Source organism: Lissotriton helveticus, chromosome 12 (genome assembly GCF_964261635.1).
Source record: "Lissotriton helveticus chromosome 12, aLisHel1.1, whole genome shotgun sequence".
Lineage (NCBI taxonomy): Eukaryota > Metazoa > Chordata > Amphibia > Caudata > Salamandridae > Lissotriton > Lissotriton helveticus.
The window spans coordinates 839,114,297-839,131,987 of record NC_136073.1 but is presented as its reverse complement, the minus strand read 5'-3'; the positions used below and the strand labels follow the sequence as shown (position 1 = coordinate 839,131,987).

At 41.9% G+C, this 17,691-nt stretch overlaps 1 protein-coding gene across 2 annotated transcripts in view; it reads left to right on the top strand.

Moving 5' to 3' along the window:
* Positions 1–17,691, top strand: part of DOT1L (DOT1 like histone lysine methyltransferase) — a 235,074-nt gene that overhangs the window by 155,519 nt on the left and 61,864 nt on the right. For both annotated transcript variants that reach the window (XM_078671100.1, XM_078671099.1), the window contains exons 16-21: positions 4,407–4,498; positions 4,803–4,904; positions 6,839–6,976; positions 7,976–8,101; positions 13,042–13,511; positions 14,484–14,619. In XM_078671100.1, coding sequence (XP_078527226.1) covers positions 4,407–4,498; positions 4,803–4,904; positions 6,839–6,976; positions 7,976–8,101; positions 13,042–13,511; positions 14,484–14,619 — 1,064 coding nt within the window. The remainder of the gene's footprint in view (positions 1–4,406; positions 4,499–4,802; positions 4,905–6,838; positions 6,977–7,975; positions 8,102–13,041; positions 13,512–14,483; positions 14,620–17,691) is intronic.

Below are 17,691 nucleotides of genomic sequence, written 5' to 3'. Positions count from 1 at the left end.
CAACCAGTTGGGAAGTAGGGAGATCGTAATGGCAAAGTGTAGAAAGTAAATTTTTTGGGGTGATTCTAAATCTGTTAGCCATTGTTCCACCTCCTTCCCAGACCCCACCCAGCAAATCCCTGGCTAGTATCCAATCTTAATATATATATATATATATATATATATATCTAGGAACTGGGCTGTGACAGTTAATGTTGAATTTGTGGATGGAAGCCGGGTATACGTGAGAGTGAGAAGATATTACATTGGACCAGCCTGACAACATTTTTACTAATGGCAGCTTCTTCCAGTCCTTCCTGTGGTGCAGACAATTCCCGAACAGTTTGAAGGCGGTAGATGAATGATTCAAAGTAATGGAATTGTCGCATTAGTCCCCTTTACTGATTCATGCATACAGCTAAGTAGGAAAGCCAAACTGAACGCAATTAGTGAATCATCATATTTAATGGTAAGGAAGGAAAAGATTCATCTCAGTCGGACTTAAAATTCCAGTGCTTTGCATTTAACTTGCAACTACCAGACCTGGAAATCGACCCCAAATTAATCCAGTAAGGTGCATCTAAGACTTGTTGAAGAGCATGCATATGCTGGAAGCTTTCTTTGCTGTTTGTATGTTGCCCAACAAGACTGTAAATATGACCGTCAGTTGAAGTAGTACTCACGCAGGAGAGCCCGTGCTTGAAGGTAGGTAACCTTTGCCATGCTGTTTGGATTCTTGAGTGTACTCTATTGTAGCTCAGCCTCATGCTGCATCATTAGAAAATCAATAATTCTTCTGGTCCTCTGGCTTATAATGCCAGTGCCGCCTATCCTCTTGTTTATATTGGTGATGGTTGAGCATTGAGCATAGAACCGACTCAGAGTAGCTAGTTGACATATTTGAATTTGTGCCACAATTGCACAGCATTTAAACGGATTGGTGTCACTACAACGCGGTTTTTTACAACGCATTCCGTTACATCGGAATTTTTACAACGCAGGATCCATTACATCGGATGCCATTACAACGCATGGCATTACATAGCAGATGCTATTACAACGCATGGCATTACATCGTAAGTATAGGTAAGTATACCTTTTTAAAAAAAATGTAATTAAGTTAATTTAATTAATTTAATTTAATTAATTTAATTAAAATACATTTTAAAATAGTAATTAATTTAATTTAATAGATTTAAATCTATTTATTTAATTTAATTTTAATAAAAATTGTAATAAATTTTAATTAATTAATATAATGAAATTAATTTAATTTAAATATTTTTAAAATTGTAATTAAATTAAATTAATTAAAATAATTTATTTAATTTAATTAATTTAATTAAAAAATGTAATTAATATAATATAATTAATTTAATTTAATAAATATATTTTAATTAATTTATAAATGGTAAATATAATTTAATTAGCCCTAAGCACAAACCCAACCCTGAACCCTAAAACACCCCTGTACCCCAAAACCCAAACCCATCCCTAAAACCTAAAAACACCCCTGTACCCCAAAACCCAAACCCTGCCCTGAAACCTAAAAACACCCCTGTACCCCAAAACCCAAACCCTGCCCTGAAACCTAAAAACACCCCTGTACCCCAAAACCCAAACCCTGCCCTGAAACCTAAAAACACCCCTGTACCCCAAAACCCAAACCCTGCCCTGAAACCTAAAAACACCCCTGTACCCCAAAACCCAAACCCTGCCCTGAAACCTAAAAACACCCCTTTACCCCAAACCCTACCCCAAAACCCAAACCCTACCCTAAAACCTAAAAACACCCCTGTACCCCAAAACCCAAACCCTGCCCTGAAACCTAAAAACACCCCTGTACCCCAAAACCCAAACCCTTTAATTATAATTAATATTAATTAAATGTATTAAATAAAAATTAAATACTTACCTATACTTACGATGTAATGCCATGCGTTGTAATAGCATCTGCTATGTAATGCCATGCGTTGTAATGGCATCCGATGTAATGGATCCTGCGTTGTAAAAGTTCCGTTGTAATAGACTCCCGTTGTAAAAGTTGCGATGTAACGGTGCATCACCCATTTAAACACAGCTGAAAATGTGAGTGCATGCAAAGTCAACGTACAAAGGACATTGATTTCTGAATCTTGTTTTGTATTTGCTATCTCTTTAAAAGCTCATTGGTAAGTCTGTGTAATCTTGCCACCAGTGCAGCCTCTTTTTATACACATTCAACTCAACATGTGTTTTCTTCTTTTTCCCAGTTGGAGAATATAGCGTCGTGGGTCATTCCGCCGTGGGCTTTTTATTTACCCAGCTTGTGTGTAAGACCTAACCACATTTCCCAAGGAGATCCCATGTGCGACACCTGGGCATCTGGTTCAGTAACATTGTTCTAATATGAATATGTCTGAATCTTGTTATTCCTTTTAAGTTATTTGCAGTCTGCTTTTCTGTAGCAGCAGCACTTTGTGCCAGGGTCATTAGCGTTCACTGCCAGCTCTCTACGAAGAAGCTTTCTCATTTGCGTAATAGGCATTGCATTGTCCTGCGTCTGCCATCCTCTAGCAGCACTGGCTGTCTGAGCTGAAATCTTATTGGCAGAATCGCATTCCAGATTGTCGAGTTCAACCCTGTGTCCCAGTAATTTGGTTACTTGGTCTCTCACCTTCTGCTCACTTTTTCCCCATTTAAAAAAAAAAACAAAACACTTCATGTCAACCCCAAATGTCCGAGTGACCGTCTTCTAAGCCAAGGTCATGTTTGGAAGGATAGTTCCTTTAGTTCTCTGACTCAAGCCTAAGTGTGTACAGCTGCAAGATGCCCTGTTGGTGAACACTTCTATCTGGCTTCCCTGTGGCTGATTGGTATTTTTCCCAAGACCCAGAAATGTCGAAGATGCACACTGAAATCTAGTCAACCTAAAGTTTTCATAAAAGCCCTTTTTCTTGCAACAGCACATCTTGTCGCTACTGCTGATGACCAACGTCAGTTATTTTTTAAATTTAAGAGTGCTCTTGCAAGAAACATCATAAAACGTCGTTATTTGATGAACCTGGCCATTCAGTGAGTACTTGCTGGCAAAACTACTCAAATTTATGAAGCTAGAATGCTCAGAGTGTCTATTGAACAAGACATTTGCAGATTCAGCTGTCTGAAATGTTGGATGCACCTTTGTGTTTGGCATGGAGCAGCTCAAATGCCTATAGTATGTGAAGTAGCGAGGTTGAAGGTGAGAGAGAAATATAGGATTGCCCCACTAAGCAGCAACAACGTTCTCTTTGGTAAGGGTGAGATAAGAAAATATAACTTGTCCTAGAGCTGCAAAAAACTTTCACATATCCTGCACATTAGCATAAAATTATCATTCCCTTTAAGACAAGTGTATGTCACGAAAATACATGAAGTAAGGGGTTTCAGACTCAAGTGTATGTCACGAAAATACATGAAGTAAGGGGTTTCAGACTCTGGAATGATAGCATTGTGCTATGATTGGGTGCTTTAAGTCATATCTTCATAGACATTGGATGTTGGGTCTCACTGCCATGTTCTCACGACATGTCCCAAAGAAATAGGGGCAGCTTGACATTCTGCTCACTTGATTCAGGAAAAAACGATTCAGAGGTAGTATAGTATTGAGCCGGTTCTTGAAACACAAGGCAAACAAAGCAGCGCTTGTAATCAGGTAGCCTTCATTTTGCTGTGGTGATGTCCCAAATTCTGGTTACGTCAAATTGTTCAACACCCACCAAGCTCCTCAACACGATCTGTGTTGCCATGCCTCAGGAAAACAAGCATACACACTCTGTAACTTTTTCAGAGGTGATGCAAGGATACTTGATTGGTCTGGCTTCAATCTGCTTGGTTGTTTTCTAGTATTATGAAACACAAACACAAGGATCGTTTGGTATTAAATTTACATGAAAACCCCCTTCTTTACAGGTCAGTTATTTGTTTACACACACACAGTGCTTCTTTGTACTACATCCACATGTCCTTGGAGATTCCGATTGGGATGTCTTGGTTTTTTAAAAATTTATATTTTATGATGAGTCAACATATTTCGTTTTCTATTTTGTTAATTAACTTTTGCCCTTTTTGCTGCCTTGCACAGCCCAGCTCTGGATTTTTCTGTCTTGTATGAGTTAGTCAAGGATCAATCTTCCTAACATTTAATCCGTTAATCTCAAGAACCCAACTTCCTCATGGTCAATCGCCATTGGCTAGGATGCCTCAAAACTGAAAGTATTTTGTTTGTGAGATACTTTCCTCTACTTCCAGAGCTGTTGAACCAGTAGCCATATTTCCAGCGTGGGAAACGGGAAGCAATTTGTAAGCTGCTTTCGGTCATCAGTTCTTAGTATTGTATTAATTAACCTTGCTCCCGTTTTGAACCTAAGCGTATTTCCTTGTAACATTTTCCTTTTGTTACCTTGCAGACTCATTTAAAATTCAGTACATGCAGTTCATGGCTTACATGAAGACCCCTCAGTACAAAGCCAACCTGCAGCAGTTGCTGGAGCAGGAGAAGGTTAGTGTGCGATTTGCTCCTCTTTTGTTGTTATTTTGTGGCCACATTGTGTCTTAAATCTGATGCCTGATGGGAATTCACATATAGTTTCCGTACCTTCTGTAGTAGAGACCTGTTTGTATACTGTGGGGCATGAAGTTAACAGTTGTAGAACATAATCTGCTCAGGGATGCGATCTAGGCATAGAGATTGACGTGCACTCTTCTCGAAGTAGGAAGTTCAAATTGAAGTTCTCAAGATCTATGAGATGGTTTATCTTTCGCCTGAATTTCCAGTTATTAATGTAATGAGTTTTCTTTCTTAGGAAAAGAATACGCAATTACTGGGCACTGCACAGCAGCTCTTCAACCACTGTCGGGTACAGAAGGAGGAGATCAAGCGACTGTTTCAGCAGAAATTGGATGAGGTAAACTGACAGTAGATCTATTGCTTGGCCTCGCCTCCCCATTCCTTTTTTTGGAATAAACATATTTTTTATTGGCGTTTCATATAAGTTTGTCAAAGACAGACCAAAAACAAACAAATTAACTTGTAATGTAGTAAAGTACTTAGCCTATTCACTGGAAAGGAATATATTAATGTGCATAACCATATATTAGAAAAACAGAAATAAAGATTCATCCAATACTCCTGTCCCCATCGGTAGAAGTTGAAATTGAAACCAATATTTAAACCATATACAGATATTTGTATCCATGCCTTGTGGTTAATGTGTTACTATCTTGGATGACCTGATCATTCATTTGTTCCACTCATTAGTTTTTAAACATACTTCATTGAATCTCTCTTTAGGCTGTTCTGGGATAAATTCTGACTTGATAGCAGCTGGTTAACACAAACCCTCCTGTTTTTCTTCAGCTTTTTGAAATCTTAGTTTACTGTTTTGTTCAATCAATAATGTAGATTTGAATACATTCCTCCCAACTTTCCTTTCAGAGAAACTGCTCACAAATGCATGTGTGTTCAAACCTGCACACACAAGGAGGAAGAGAGTCCCTTACTATTGATCATTGTTCGGATTTGAGTAATGATTAAGGACATGTTTTACATAATTATCCGGATAAATTGGATAGTTGAAGGGTACATGAAGTAGATCATTGCCCAAGTGAGATGATCACAAGAGGTGCATTAAAAATAGAATCGATGATTACCTAACAGCCACAGGGCAACTTCTGCAAGTTGCTCACTGTTCATACCTTCCCGAATAGAGTAACACTGAGGACTACAGCAGAACGCTCTAGCCGAAATGTCTTTGCCAGGTAGTATAGTGGACTTTTAGCCATGTTGCTATAGTGTTGCGAGTCACATTAATACTTTTTGGGATTGGAGTTGTCTTTGTTCACACTATATTGTAATATTTCTGGATTGTATTTCCTGCTATCCTTTACTGTCTTCAGGCACCTGAGAAAACTTATTTCTTTTCTGGACTTTATCTTTAATTATGTCTGGTCTGTTGAACAAAATCCACATTTTCATGACGTTTTAATAGTTTTAAATGCAATTATACATATTTTTGAGGATGTAGAGATCTTGGTCATAGGTATAAATGAGCCCCTGGAACTCCTGTGTTTCAAGGGGCCTGCATCTTCCAGTGTAGCATTTCTTGGCATTAGGCCTTTGTACAGAGCTTGAGGGGTAAGTGAAAAAGCAACAGGACCATGTCTGGTTGGTTGTGGGCAATCATGGAAGTGAAGAGGTAGACTAGGTTGGTTTAAACTGTATCCTTTTTAGTTGCCTTCCAACTTAGCATGAGCCCTAGTCCAATATTTGGCTTAAAAAAATATTGGATGCTGTTGTAAAATAGAGTGCTTTGCTTTAACAAAAAAAAGAACACAATGTTCTGTGAAAGTGGCTGAAGTATGGCACTGAAAGTGATGCTCTCTTCAACCTCTGTTTTTGTCAGAGGTTGAAGGACTGTTCTTCCAAGTGTGTTGGGAATTTTAGAAGCCACTCTGCACCTTGTACAGGGAGCCTCTATCAATAGGCCTTTTTTTTATTAATAGTCTTTGTTCATCTGGGTTGATATCCACATTGCCAGTGGGATGGCCCCTTTTATTTCTGGCCCAACCTTTTCATATACACTTTAATCGTCTGGCATATACTATGTTGACTTCCCTTACCAATCTTATTTTTAAAAAAAACGTAAAAAATCTTCAGCCAGTTTAAGCGCATTATTCTTCAGTTATTGAACAGACCATAACCTAACCACTGAATTCTCGCCATAAGAACATTTTCTGCCATTTTCTATTTTGCATTTCATTCTGTTTTGTAAAGCTACAAAATGTAATTGTGTGGATTCCTCCATCTCTCTTCATGTAACACTCATTGTTACGTCCATAGCTGGGAGTGAAGGCTGTAACGTACAGCGACCTGATTCAGGCCCAGAAGGAGATCTCTCTACATAACCAGCAGCTGAAGGAGCAGGCGCGGCAGCTAGAGAAGGACAATGGTGCTCTCAGAAATCAGAGCTTACAGCTTGTGAGTATACCTCTGTGAATTGACTGTCCCATCATTCCTCTGCGTCAGTGCTTGTTTTAAAAATTATCAAGCGTTGCCCATCTAAACCTCCTGTTTTGCCCTTGCACTCATGCCTCCTAATAAGGGACTGGGCTGGTATTATTTTAACCCTACTTTTGGAAGCTGAAGGCAAAATGATTTGTTAATTGAGTATATTGAAAAATATTAATTTTACTCAGGTAGTATTTAGTGTTTGCACTGCACCACTATGCCCATCATTCGCTGTTTAATCCAAGTTTGAATACCATATTTTTCCCTTATTAGCCAAATACCCAACATTTCTAACACAAGACGTAGGAGAACAAACCCAGAGCCTCTCCACGCATTGTGAACACAAGCCCAAACCCTGGTCGGTCCAAGAATAGAAAAGGCTCCACCTCAAAAGCCATATAGGCAACCTTGGGTGATGCCCTACACTCTTCCCAGACTCCCCCCATACCCCACCCAACGCCTTAAGATAGGCGGGTGCCAGAACTAGGCTGTCAGCATCCTTATAACCACTCCTCCACAGACCCGGATATCTCTGCGCTGCTAAAAGCCAGAACGTATGGGTAGTTGGAGGGGAGAATACACTTACATACAGCTTTACCACCCACCATCTCCCTCTTTAGTAAATACCAAAACATAATCCTGCAGCATTCCGAGTACCATCGCTCCTGTTTTTTTTTTTTAACCTGTTGCCAGTATTTGTCTTTTCACATGTTAAAACAGAGCAGTTTGTCTCTTATCTGGCTGGTTACCAGCGCCCCCCTTTTTTGTGTTCTCTGAGGTCTTGTTTTGCTCTAATTTATTGCTCACATCTGAATATACAGGGGCTGATGCTTAAGATTCCTGCTCTAAGGCAATAAAGGTTTCTGCTGCTCTAAACTTGTGCACATTTGACCTCCCTCCTGTTTTTAAAGCTATTTTTCAAGGTTTCCAGTCTGCTTATATTGACCTTTATCATTTCTCTGTTTACAGCTGAAGGCTCGCTGTGAGGAGCTGAAGATAGACTGGCCAACTTTGTCCATGGAGAAGTTACAGAATGAGAAAAAGCTTCTCTCTGGCCAAATCTCTGAGAAGCAGAAGCATTGCTTAGAGCTGCAGGTGAATATTAACGAGGAAACTAAATTCTATAAACTGAGAAAAAGTCTATTTCAGCAAACCATTATTGGAAATTAAAGGATTAAGGCAAAAGGATCTAGGAAACAACACCGCACTTATCTAACTACTGAGAAATATATTTGCATATGGTGCGTTGACCAACCGAGAGCCAGACCCTTTTGATCCCCTTTGTTGTGAAAGAACCTTCCACAACAGACAATTATATAAATATATGTGGTCCGCACACAAAAAGAAACCAGGCAGTCCAGTCCGTTCATTCAATAATAATTCACACTAATCTGTTCCTTCAATCTTTATTTTCTTGTTACACTCTGCAGTAGCCAACGCCTTTCGTCCTTTTGAAGGACTTCTTCAGGGCTCCTCACTCTATTTGTGTGTTTCACTGAGCGTTTCTTCTTCTTTACGAACACCGTGAAATCAAATCCCTCTTCTGTGATATTGCGTATGAGGATCTATCACTTTCGTTTTTCGACGGAGTTCTCTTATACTCCCTATTTGACTCTCCCCAATTGATATCTCACGGTCCTCAAGGTACACAGAGGGACCTTAATTCAATAAATCACGCGTTGTCCTCAGCCCATGGAATTTCAACCATGCGTACACAAAACGGACAACTCCTCAAGCGATATATGGTCACTGTAGACCTCTTCCTGCACAGGTACACAGGTGCGCGTTCAAACTCCTCAAGGCGTGTTGTGTCAACATATATTTTTATAACATTATTGGAAATTAATTGCAATAAATGGCAGAGGGAGTAAAGCACAGCTAGTGCCTCAGGGAATATTGAGAGATGGAATGGTGTATTGGTAGGAAAGGAGTGATTTGAGCAGAGAGGTGGTCACTGCCAGGGACTGAAAGTCTAAGGAACAGATCAAAACACTGCTGTAGGCTGAGGGAATAAAGGTTGAGGTGAACTAAGAATAAAAGGCTGCAGGAGTCAAAGGCAGTAAAGAAGTTACAGAGTCTGAGCCAGCAGGATGTTGCAGTGAGTTGATGATCAGCAGCTCACTAGTTTGAATCCCATCACAACTGACTTGGCCTTCTGTTCGCCTCTGATCGGGAAAGTGAGTATCTCTTCATTGGATTATAGTAAGATCTTTTATTTACGGTACTTGAAAGCAGCAGAGTGTGGGGATGAGCTTTAAATCACACACATTATTACTTGAAGGGATAGAACATTAGTAAGAATTTAAGATGGTGGTGAACCTCTTTGCACACTATATCGAAAAGCTTCCCAGCAGTGCCTGGTAATGCAATATGGTTTGCAGCGACAAGATATAGTAGGACCAAAACTGCCTGCTTTCGATAAATCTCCACGTGTTTCTACTATATGCGGAGCTAGCCCAAAGTGGCACTGGCTGGCCTCTTGTCTATGTATGTACTTCTTCTGTTAGATACTTTTAATCACAGATAACTCAACTTCTCCCTTCCTCCAGGTGCCAGTCTGGAGCAGAATTGTTTTTAATCATTTGCTCCTGTGTGCCATTAGTTGCTGTCATTGGATTCAACGGCGACCTCTTTCCGCTTCCAGAGTGAGGAAGCGGAATCCTATAAAGTCATCACCTCTACATGATTAAGTTATTCCTTTCTTTTCTGCACCATTCAAACCGATCTGGCGCTCTCCTCCCTGAAATTTTATTGGGTCTTCTTGATCTTCCAAACTGTTTTTCGTGTCAGTGTGCTAGGGATTTGTCAGTCTTCCGGCCGTGCCACAGCTGTAGATGTCTGTTATAGACCTGCGTGACATGTGCCTCTGGTGTGTCTGATACAAGTTTGATTCAGTCCTATTTCACATGTTTCCTGATGCACCTAAACCCCAACAGTGTGTGGGAAATTAAGTTGTATGTTGCTGAGCTTCACAAACCAGGCCAGTAGTGCTCGTAGTCGCTATGCAAGCAAAAGAAGTCTAGCCTGGAAAGATCTCCCACACCTTAACTCCTTTGCCGAAGGTCCATTCTGGCAAGTTAGGCACTGTCTCCAGAGAGGCCAGTTCCAGATCAAAACTAGATTTGAGTCTTTGATCCAGAGCAGAGTTCTGTTAGATCTTGGCTAGTGTGTCATTATGAAAGGACTAGTCCATAGCCCATGGTGTGAGGACATTTCAACAGTGGCTGCCTCAACACATCTCATGCCATGTTTGATTCAGATGCCATGCAAGAATTTTAGATTGTTTCTCATAACCAGGATGGTGAGTAGGAGGCTAATAATATGTTGCCCCTTGACTTTAACTGCATGTGCCAACTGTGGAAAGTAAGGCAGATCTACTTACTGAAATTTTGCAACTTGGCACTTTAACTTCAATGCCTTTGTTATTGTACAATGAAGCCTTAATAGCTCTTAGGTTTTTCTGGGTAAGTTATTCCATTGCTAGGCACCATAGGCATGCTCACGTTGACCCATCCCTTCTGACGGGGTACCCCACACCAAAAATGGGAGCATTCATTTTAAGGTTTCTCTATCTGTTCTGGCATCTGAGGAAATTCAAAAAGTGAGGACTCTTCTGTTGGATACCCACCAGAAAGTGTTACAGAAGGTAAGTAACTTGTTCAGCGGCTCTGTAGTAATCCTGTCTAGTACTCTGTGTGTGGGAACTGAGAGAAAGGATTAGAAGTGTACAGATTTGTTTGGTTTGACTTTAATGGGTTTTTTGTATTAACATACAAGAATAAATGACCTTTCTAATAGAAGGGCTGTGCATAAAAGAAAGAATGTTATCTAAGAATACAGTGTGTTTTGTTGTGATAATGGAGAAGGAGGTACATATCAGACCTAATGCATTAAAGAATACATGAAGGTTTTTACACATGCTATGGTCAGATCTGGTTGCGTTGGGCATTGATTATTAGAGGTTTAGATCAAGACCTTTTCCTATTAATTTTTGATGTCTTTAAGTGAATTCGGAAAGGGTAGAAAAGCTCTTTTTCTGAACCCTACCAATCCAAAGGCAAATTGAAATACTCAGTTCTATAATATTCTCTAGAGATTGTAAACATTCATATGGTTGAGTGGCTGTTTTTATGTGGGTGAAAGAGCATTTATTTTGGGTAAGGATCTCATGAACAAAAAATATTGTATCTGTCTGGGAGAGGGTTTGGAGTGGTATTATTATAGGGTTTGTCTGGGACAGGAATTTTACTCAAAACTGATTTAAATTTCAAGAACTAGATTGCTGTTGGATTTGGATTGACAAGATAAGAGCGCGCTGGTACACACACACACACACACACACACACACACACACACACACACACACACACACACACACACACACACACACACACACACACACACACACACACACACACACACACACACACACACACACACACACACACACACACACACACACACACACACACACACACACACACACACACACACACACACACACACACACACACACACACACACACACACACACACACACACACACACACACACACACACACACACACACACACACACACACACACACACACACACACACACACACACACACACACACACACACACACACACACACACACACACACACACACACACACACACACACACACACACACACACACACACACACACACACACACACACACACACACACACACACACACACACACACACACACACACACACACACACACACACACACACACACACACACACACACACACACACACACACACACACACACACACACACACACACACACACACACACACACACACACACACACACACACACACACACACACACACACACACACACACACACACACACACACACACACACACACACACACACACACACACACACACACACACACACACACACACACACACACACACACACACACACACACACACACACACACACACACACACACACACACACACACACACACACACACACACACACACACACACACACACACACACACACACACACACACACACACACACACACACACACACACACACACACACACACACACACACACACACACACACACACACACACACACACACACACACACACACACACACACACACACACACACACACACACACACACACACACACACACACACACACACACACACACACACACACACACACACACACACACACACACACACACACACACACACACACACACACACACACACACACACACACACACACACACACACACACACACACACACACACACACACTCTCTCTCTCTCTCTGTGCTGGTGGGCTTAAACGTAGTAGGTCAGTGAAAACTAATTAGGAATTTGAAGTATGTTTATGTTGAAAGGCAACGTAGATGCATATCTGGACTGCATTTCAGGATTCATTTCCAATATATTTGCCAGTTTATTCCTCACAAACCCTACATGGTCCCAAGCTTCACACTTTCCTCATGAGGTTGCCTTTTCCATTACTCTTTCTTTCTTTTTTATTAAAGACTTAATCTGGTTTGCCTGCATTTATTTGGGAAAGATATATTTCTTTTTTAAATCTGTAAGATTTGGGTAACACAGATAAGAGAACAAGAAAAGAACAGCACAGAGAAAGATGTTTGATGCGGTGAGTGAAGAATGGGGTACAGTGAATTGGTCAGGAGGGTTTTGGACGGGTGGACCAGAAGTGTGCCTATAGAAGTATATTTTGTACAGGGTACTTAAGAGTGAGAGATATAAGGAAAACGGTAAGAAAAATGTGCACCATCAAGGCCTGGGGGTGGGGAATAAAAGTATACATAGGAAGGTCGACGCGCCGTGGGCAGAGTGCTGCATCTGTAACGGTTACAAGATTATGGTGACGGCCAGTTGAGAGAAATTTAATGAAACTGCCAGAAAATGGAAGGAGTAAATGGAATCCTGATGTGATGCTTACACTGGCATTTTCCTCTGTCTCAAATATTCTTTACTCTTTAAGATAAGCATTGTGGAGCTAGAGAAGAGCCAAAGGCAGCAGGAGCTTCTTCAGTTGAAGTCGTACACCACTTCTGACGATATGTTGCCTGTGCACCTTCGCCGCAAAAGCCTTTTGAATGATGCAGAAAATGGCCGCTACCAGCTCGATTTTGAGTGCTCAAAGTTTGCGCTGCCTCACATGAATGGCTTAAGTCCTGAACTTTCAATGAATGGCCACTCCAGCCCTCATGAGATCAACGGCTCCCACAGTCGGTCATCCTCCAAGCAGAGCACACCCCAGTACATGTCATCCCACTTGGACCAAGAGATTGTTCCTGGGACCCCTACTCATAACGGGAGGCAGAGAGCAGACAGAGTCTCCAACTGGCCTATTCCTGACTACACCAGATTTTCCCCAGCCAAGATCGCCTTGCGCAGACATCTAAATCAGGACCACGCCATCAACGGGAGAGTAGCGGCACATGAGCAGAGGTGAGCAACGACCTTACCATGCCTGAGTGATTGTAGACTGTCTGATATTTATGATTATCTGTTGTGTTTTGGGCAATCTGTTGTTTATGGTCTATTAGAATAAATTGTTACTGGTCCGTTATGACCACAACACATATTGCATGAAATTTGATACCTCAATTATGATCTGAAATTAAGTTTATTTAAGTATTTTGTAGAGCACTGCTTGGCCACTTGCAGTAACTTCGGAGCACTAAGCTTCTTAATGTTAGTGCTACTATTTTCTATAGTACTTAATGACTGGGTGTATCACTGCACTTGAAGGCCCACAATCCTTGTCGATTTAAGTTGACTCCAAGTATATTAGGGTTTGGCAGTGATATCTATATTGTTGCTCTTCTTGTTTGACAAGTAAATTAGAGGTGCTGTTTTGTTTCAAAATGGCGCAGAATGCAACTTTGCTTGAGTCCAGTGCTACTTTATACGCCTAACTGTTGACAGGTTACTTTGATCCTCGAGGGAGGTCAAGTGCGTCATGGTGCTAGAAAGAAATCGAGGGTGTCATAGTGAGTGAAGCCAATGCTGGATGCCATGGAGCTTTTTGCAAGTGAAGGGAGCTTAGAAATATTGAGTTCTTGCAATTAATAGATGTGCTATGCTCTAGATGCTGTTTTGTTTTTTCCCATGTTCCACTTACCATTGTGCTTGAAGGACTGCAGTGGTAGGTTGGTACTTAAAGAAGTACACGGTCTTTTTGAACATAAAAATGAGGTGCATGATGCTTTACAGAATATTCAAGTCTTTCTGGTACATGAAGCATGTTATCTCTCTCCCTTTCTCTCCTACCTGATTGACACCCTGTGTCCTGATGCCAGTAGGTAGTGCTCAGTATTATGCTAGTAGACATCCAAATTGGGATTGGAAGTTGGCAATTTACCAAGCCAGATTGAAAAGTACGTTTTTTATTTTCATTTTCCCCCCCTATATTTCCAGAAGTGAAAATGTTAGGGAGAATGGCCTTAATTGCTACAACTCCAGTATGACCACCAGCATTCCGTCGAGTCCTCAGGACACTCGACCTTCTTCCCCAGCGGCCTTACAGACTTCAGGAGAGCGGAACAGTGAGAAGGTAACGATGTGTGTGGTCTTGTGTTCTGCTGAGCTTCTAACTAGCAGCCTTCTGTTTTAGGGACGTTTCTTTGTTAATCAAGTCCCAAATTTCAGGGGGTGTATTTCTTGACTCTGCACAAGTTAATCATAACCTCTGAAGCAGGTAACCTCACTTTCACGGTCAACTGCCTAATATTTCTTGCCACTAAAATAATGCCTAGAAACTATAACCAATATTTGCTAATGTCTTCGAAAAAAATGTTTTCCCATAACCTCATTGTATGCCTAAACGTGCTTCAGATTGTAGGAAACAAGGCTATAAACCCATCACATCCTAGACCGCTCATGTCATAAAGACAAATGTCAATGATAACACCCTTGTCCCAAGCCAATAAATATCACTGTGCTTATTGTGCTGGGATGTTGTGACCAATGGATATGGTCGCCTGCATTTATCTGGTGATTAAACCGTAAACTGTTACAGGCCAGTCTTTCTGGAGGTTCAAGATGAACCAACAAGGGACTTTTATATTTGGTATGTAAGCGGTTTCCTTCAGCTTCCTGTGTAGTCTGTCCTCTCATCATTCTTTTTGACTTCTCTAGTTTCTCCATCATGGGATTGGCATTGATGTTTCCAAAAATGTGCAAACCTGCATGTTCGAGGCATGTGCGCTGTAGATCACATGCTTTGCATACTCCTGCCATCTAGTGTTGGGTCCGGATGTTTGCAAATTGTTTTTGTTCAAAGAAGTCTGTTTGAGGCATATGAGCTGCAGATCGTACACTTTGCATTAGATCGCCACCCGGTGTTGGGCTCGTACACTTTGCATTAGATCGCCACCTGGTGTTGGGCTCGGATGATTGCAGGTTGTTATCTTCTTGGAAGAAGTCTTTGTAATCACGAGATAGATGACTCCTCCCTTGGACAATACTGCGCATGGGCATCGGCTCTATCGTTAGATTGTTTTTTTCCGCCACTGGGTTCGGATGAAAGTTTCTCCGCTCCGGCTAGAAAAACACTTTTCAGCAACTTCGAAGCGCAAAAACTTCCCGAAGCGCAAAAACTTCCTAAACTACTTTCGACATTGAGTACAATAACTTTCGACGTCATCCGCTTCATTCCGGTCATCGACGCGGGCCGTTGGGCCTATCGACGCCGTGCGGCGTACACCTCATGGACAGAACTCCGTTCAAAAGATGCCCGAAATGTTGAGCAAAGGTCCCACATAGCGATCACCACGAGGTTTGCAACCTCTGTCTAGCACCGGAACACGTCGAGTCGACCTGCACAGCTTGTGCCTCATTCCGATCAAAGAAAGCTATCCGGGATCGGAGGGCCCGTCGACACGAAATGAGGAGATCAGTCCCAGAACCAGAAGATATCTTCGACGACGAAGTTCCACTCGTTCCCGAAGAAGATTCGCCTGATCTCCAGATCGTATCAGAGGCAGACGACTCGGATGACTCCATTCCATCGGGTCAGCGCGTGAGTACTACTGTCCCTGCACCACATACACTGCCCAACCGAAGGCAAAGGTCAGCACTCCGCCCAAAGGGCCCAGTCGAGACCGAATACCTGCTTCAAAAGCTCCGCCTTCCGGCCCGGCTCCGAAGAACCTAACTAAGCCTTCCGGTGCTTCGACACCGAGCAAGCCGCATGTGCCAATTCCACCTATTCCTTCGGCACCAAAACCCAAAGATCCTTCGACACTGAAGCCAAAAGACCCTTCGGCACCGAAGTCTAAAGACATACCAGCACCGAAACCTAAAACTGTGCCGAAACCGAAAGAAGTCCCGGCTCCGAAGCCGTCCACTTCTAAACATAAAGATGCAAAGCCAGCGTCTGATCGCCTCGGAGCCGACGAGACCAGCTTCTGCACCAAAAACACCCTCTTCAGTGCCGAAACCCATGAGGCCTGATTCCGAGGCTCATAAACCCTCGACCACGCCTACCAAGCCGAAAACAACACCTTCGGCACCGAAAACTTTGCCACAGGACGTTTTACCACCTCCCAAGGCCAAAGATACAAGGCAACCTCTGCCGGAGCCGAAAAAATCGACGCCTAAGAAGGTTGTAGATGAGGAAGAACTTTTTACACCAGATCCTCGACAAAAGAAGATCTACATAAACCCAAAGACATGTCATGTAGGTGCTATACCTCCTAAAAAGAGACCAGCAGATACTCCACCCACACCAGAGTACCTGCCAAGAAAAAGGACTGTGCTACGTCTCCTATGCACCCTCCCTCTCCTATACCTCCTTCCTCTCCTGTTCTTCCTCACATTTCACCTCAAATCTCTCCTGTACATTCTCCAGTATCATTACATTCACCTCAGCATACTGATGATGAATACGATACAGGTGGAGGGGAGGATATAGGAGAACCTGATTCATACCCTGTAGATGACGGTATATGGGATTTTCTAACCCCAAAAATGTACCATGGGATTTTACAAACCCACAAAATGTGCCCGACATTCCTGATCCACAGTCATACCCAACCAAACCTTCTCCTCCAGAAGATATTGGGTTTAGTCATCTCTTAAACAGAGCTGCTGTTTACCATGGAGTGCCAATGCATTCTGATGACATTGAAGATTTTCTCCTAGACATATTTGAAAATTCACAAAGATCTGCTCAAATTCTGCCTATGATTAAGGGGGTCATTAAGCATGCTCCAGAAATCTTTAAAGATCCTTTACGCACTAGAAAATTAAATCCCAGAATTGAGAAGAAATATAGGCCTGCACCCACAGATCCAGTCTACATTTAAGGACACCTACCACTAGATTCATTAGTTGTGTCCAATGCTAGGAAAAGGGCAAAGTCTCAAACTTCTGGTGAAGCGCCCCCACCTGACATGGAATCCAAAGTTATTGATGCGTCGGGTAAAAGAATAGCTGCACAAGCTACAAATATATGGCATATAGCAAATACACAAGCCCTCCTCTCTCGTTACGACAGGGCTCATTATGATCAATTAGAGAAACTACTTGAGCACCTGCCAGACCAGTATAAAGATCAGGCAACGGACCTTATACAGGAAGGCAAACTAATATCCAATGCCTCTATAAAATGTGCACTAGATGT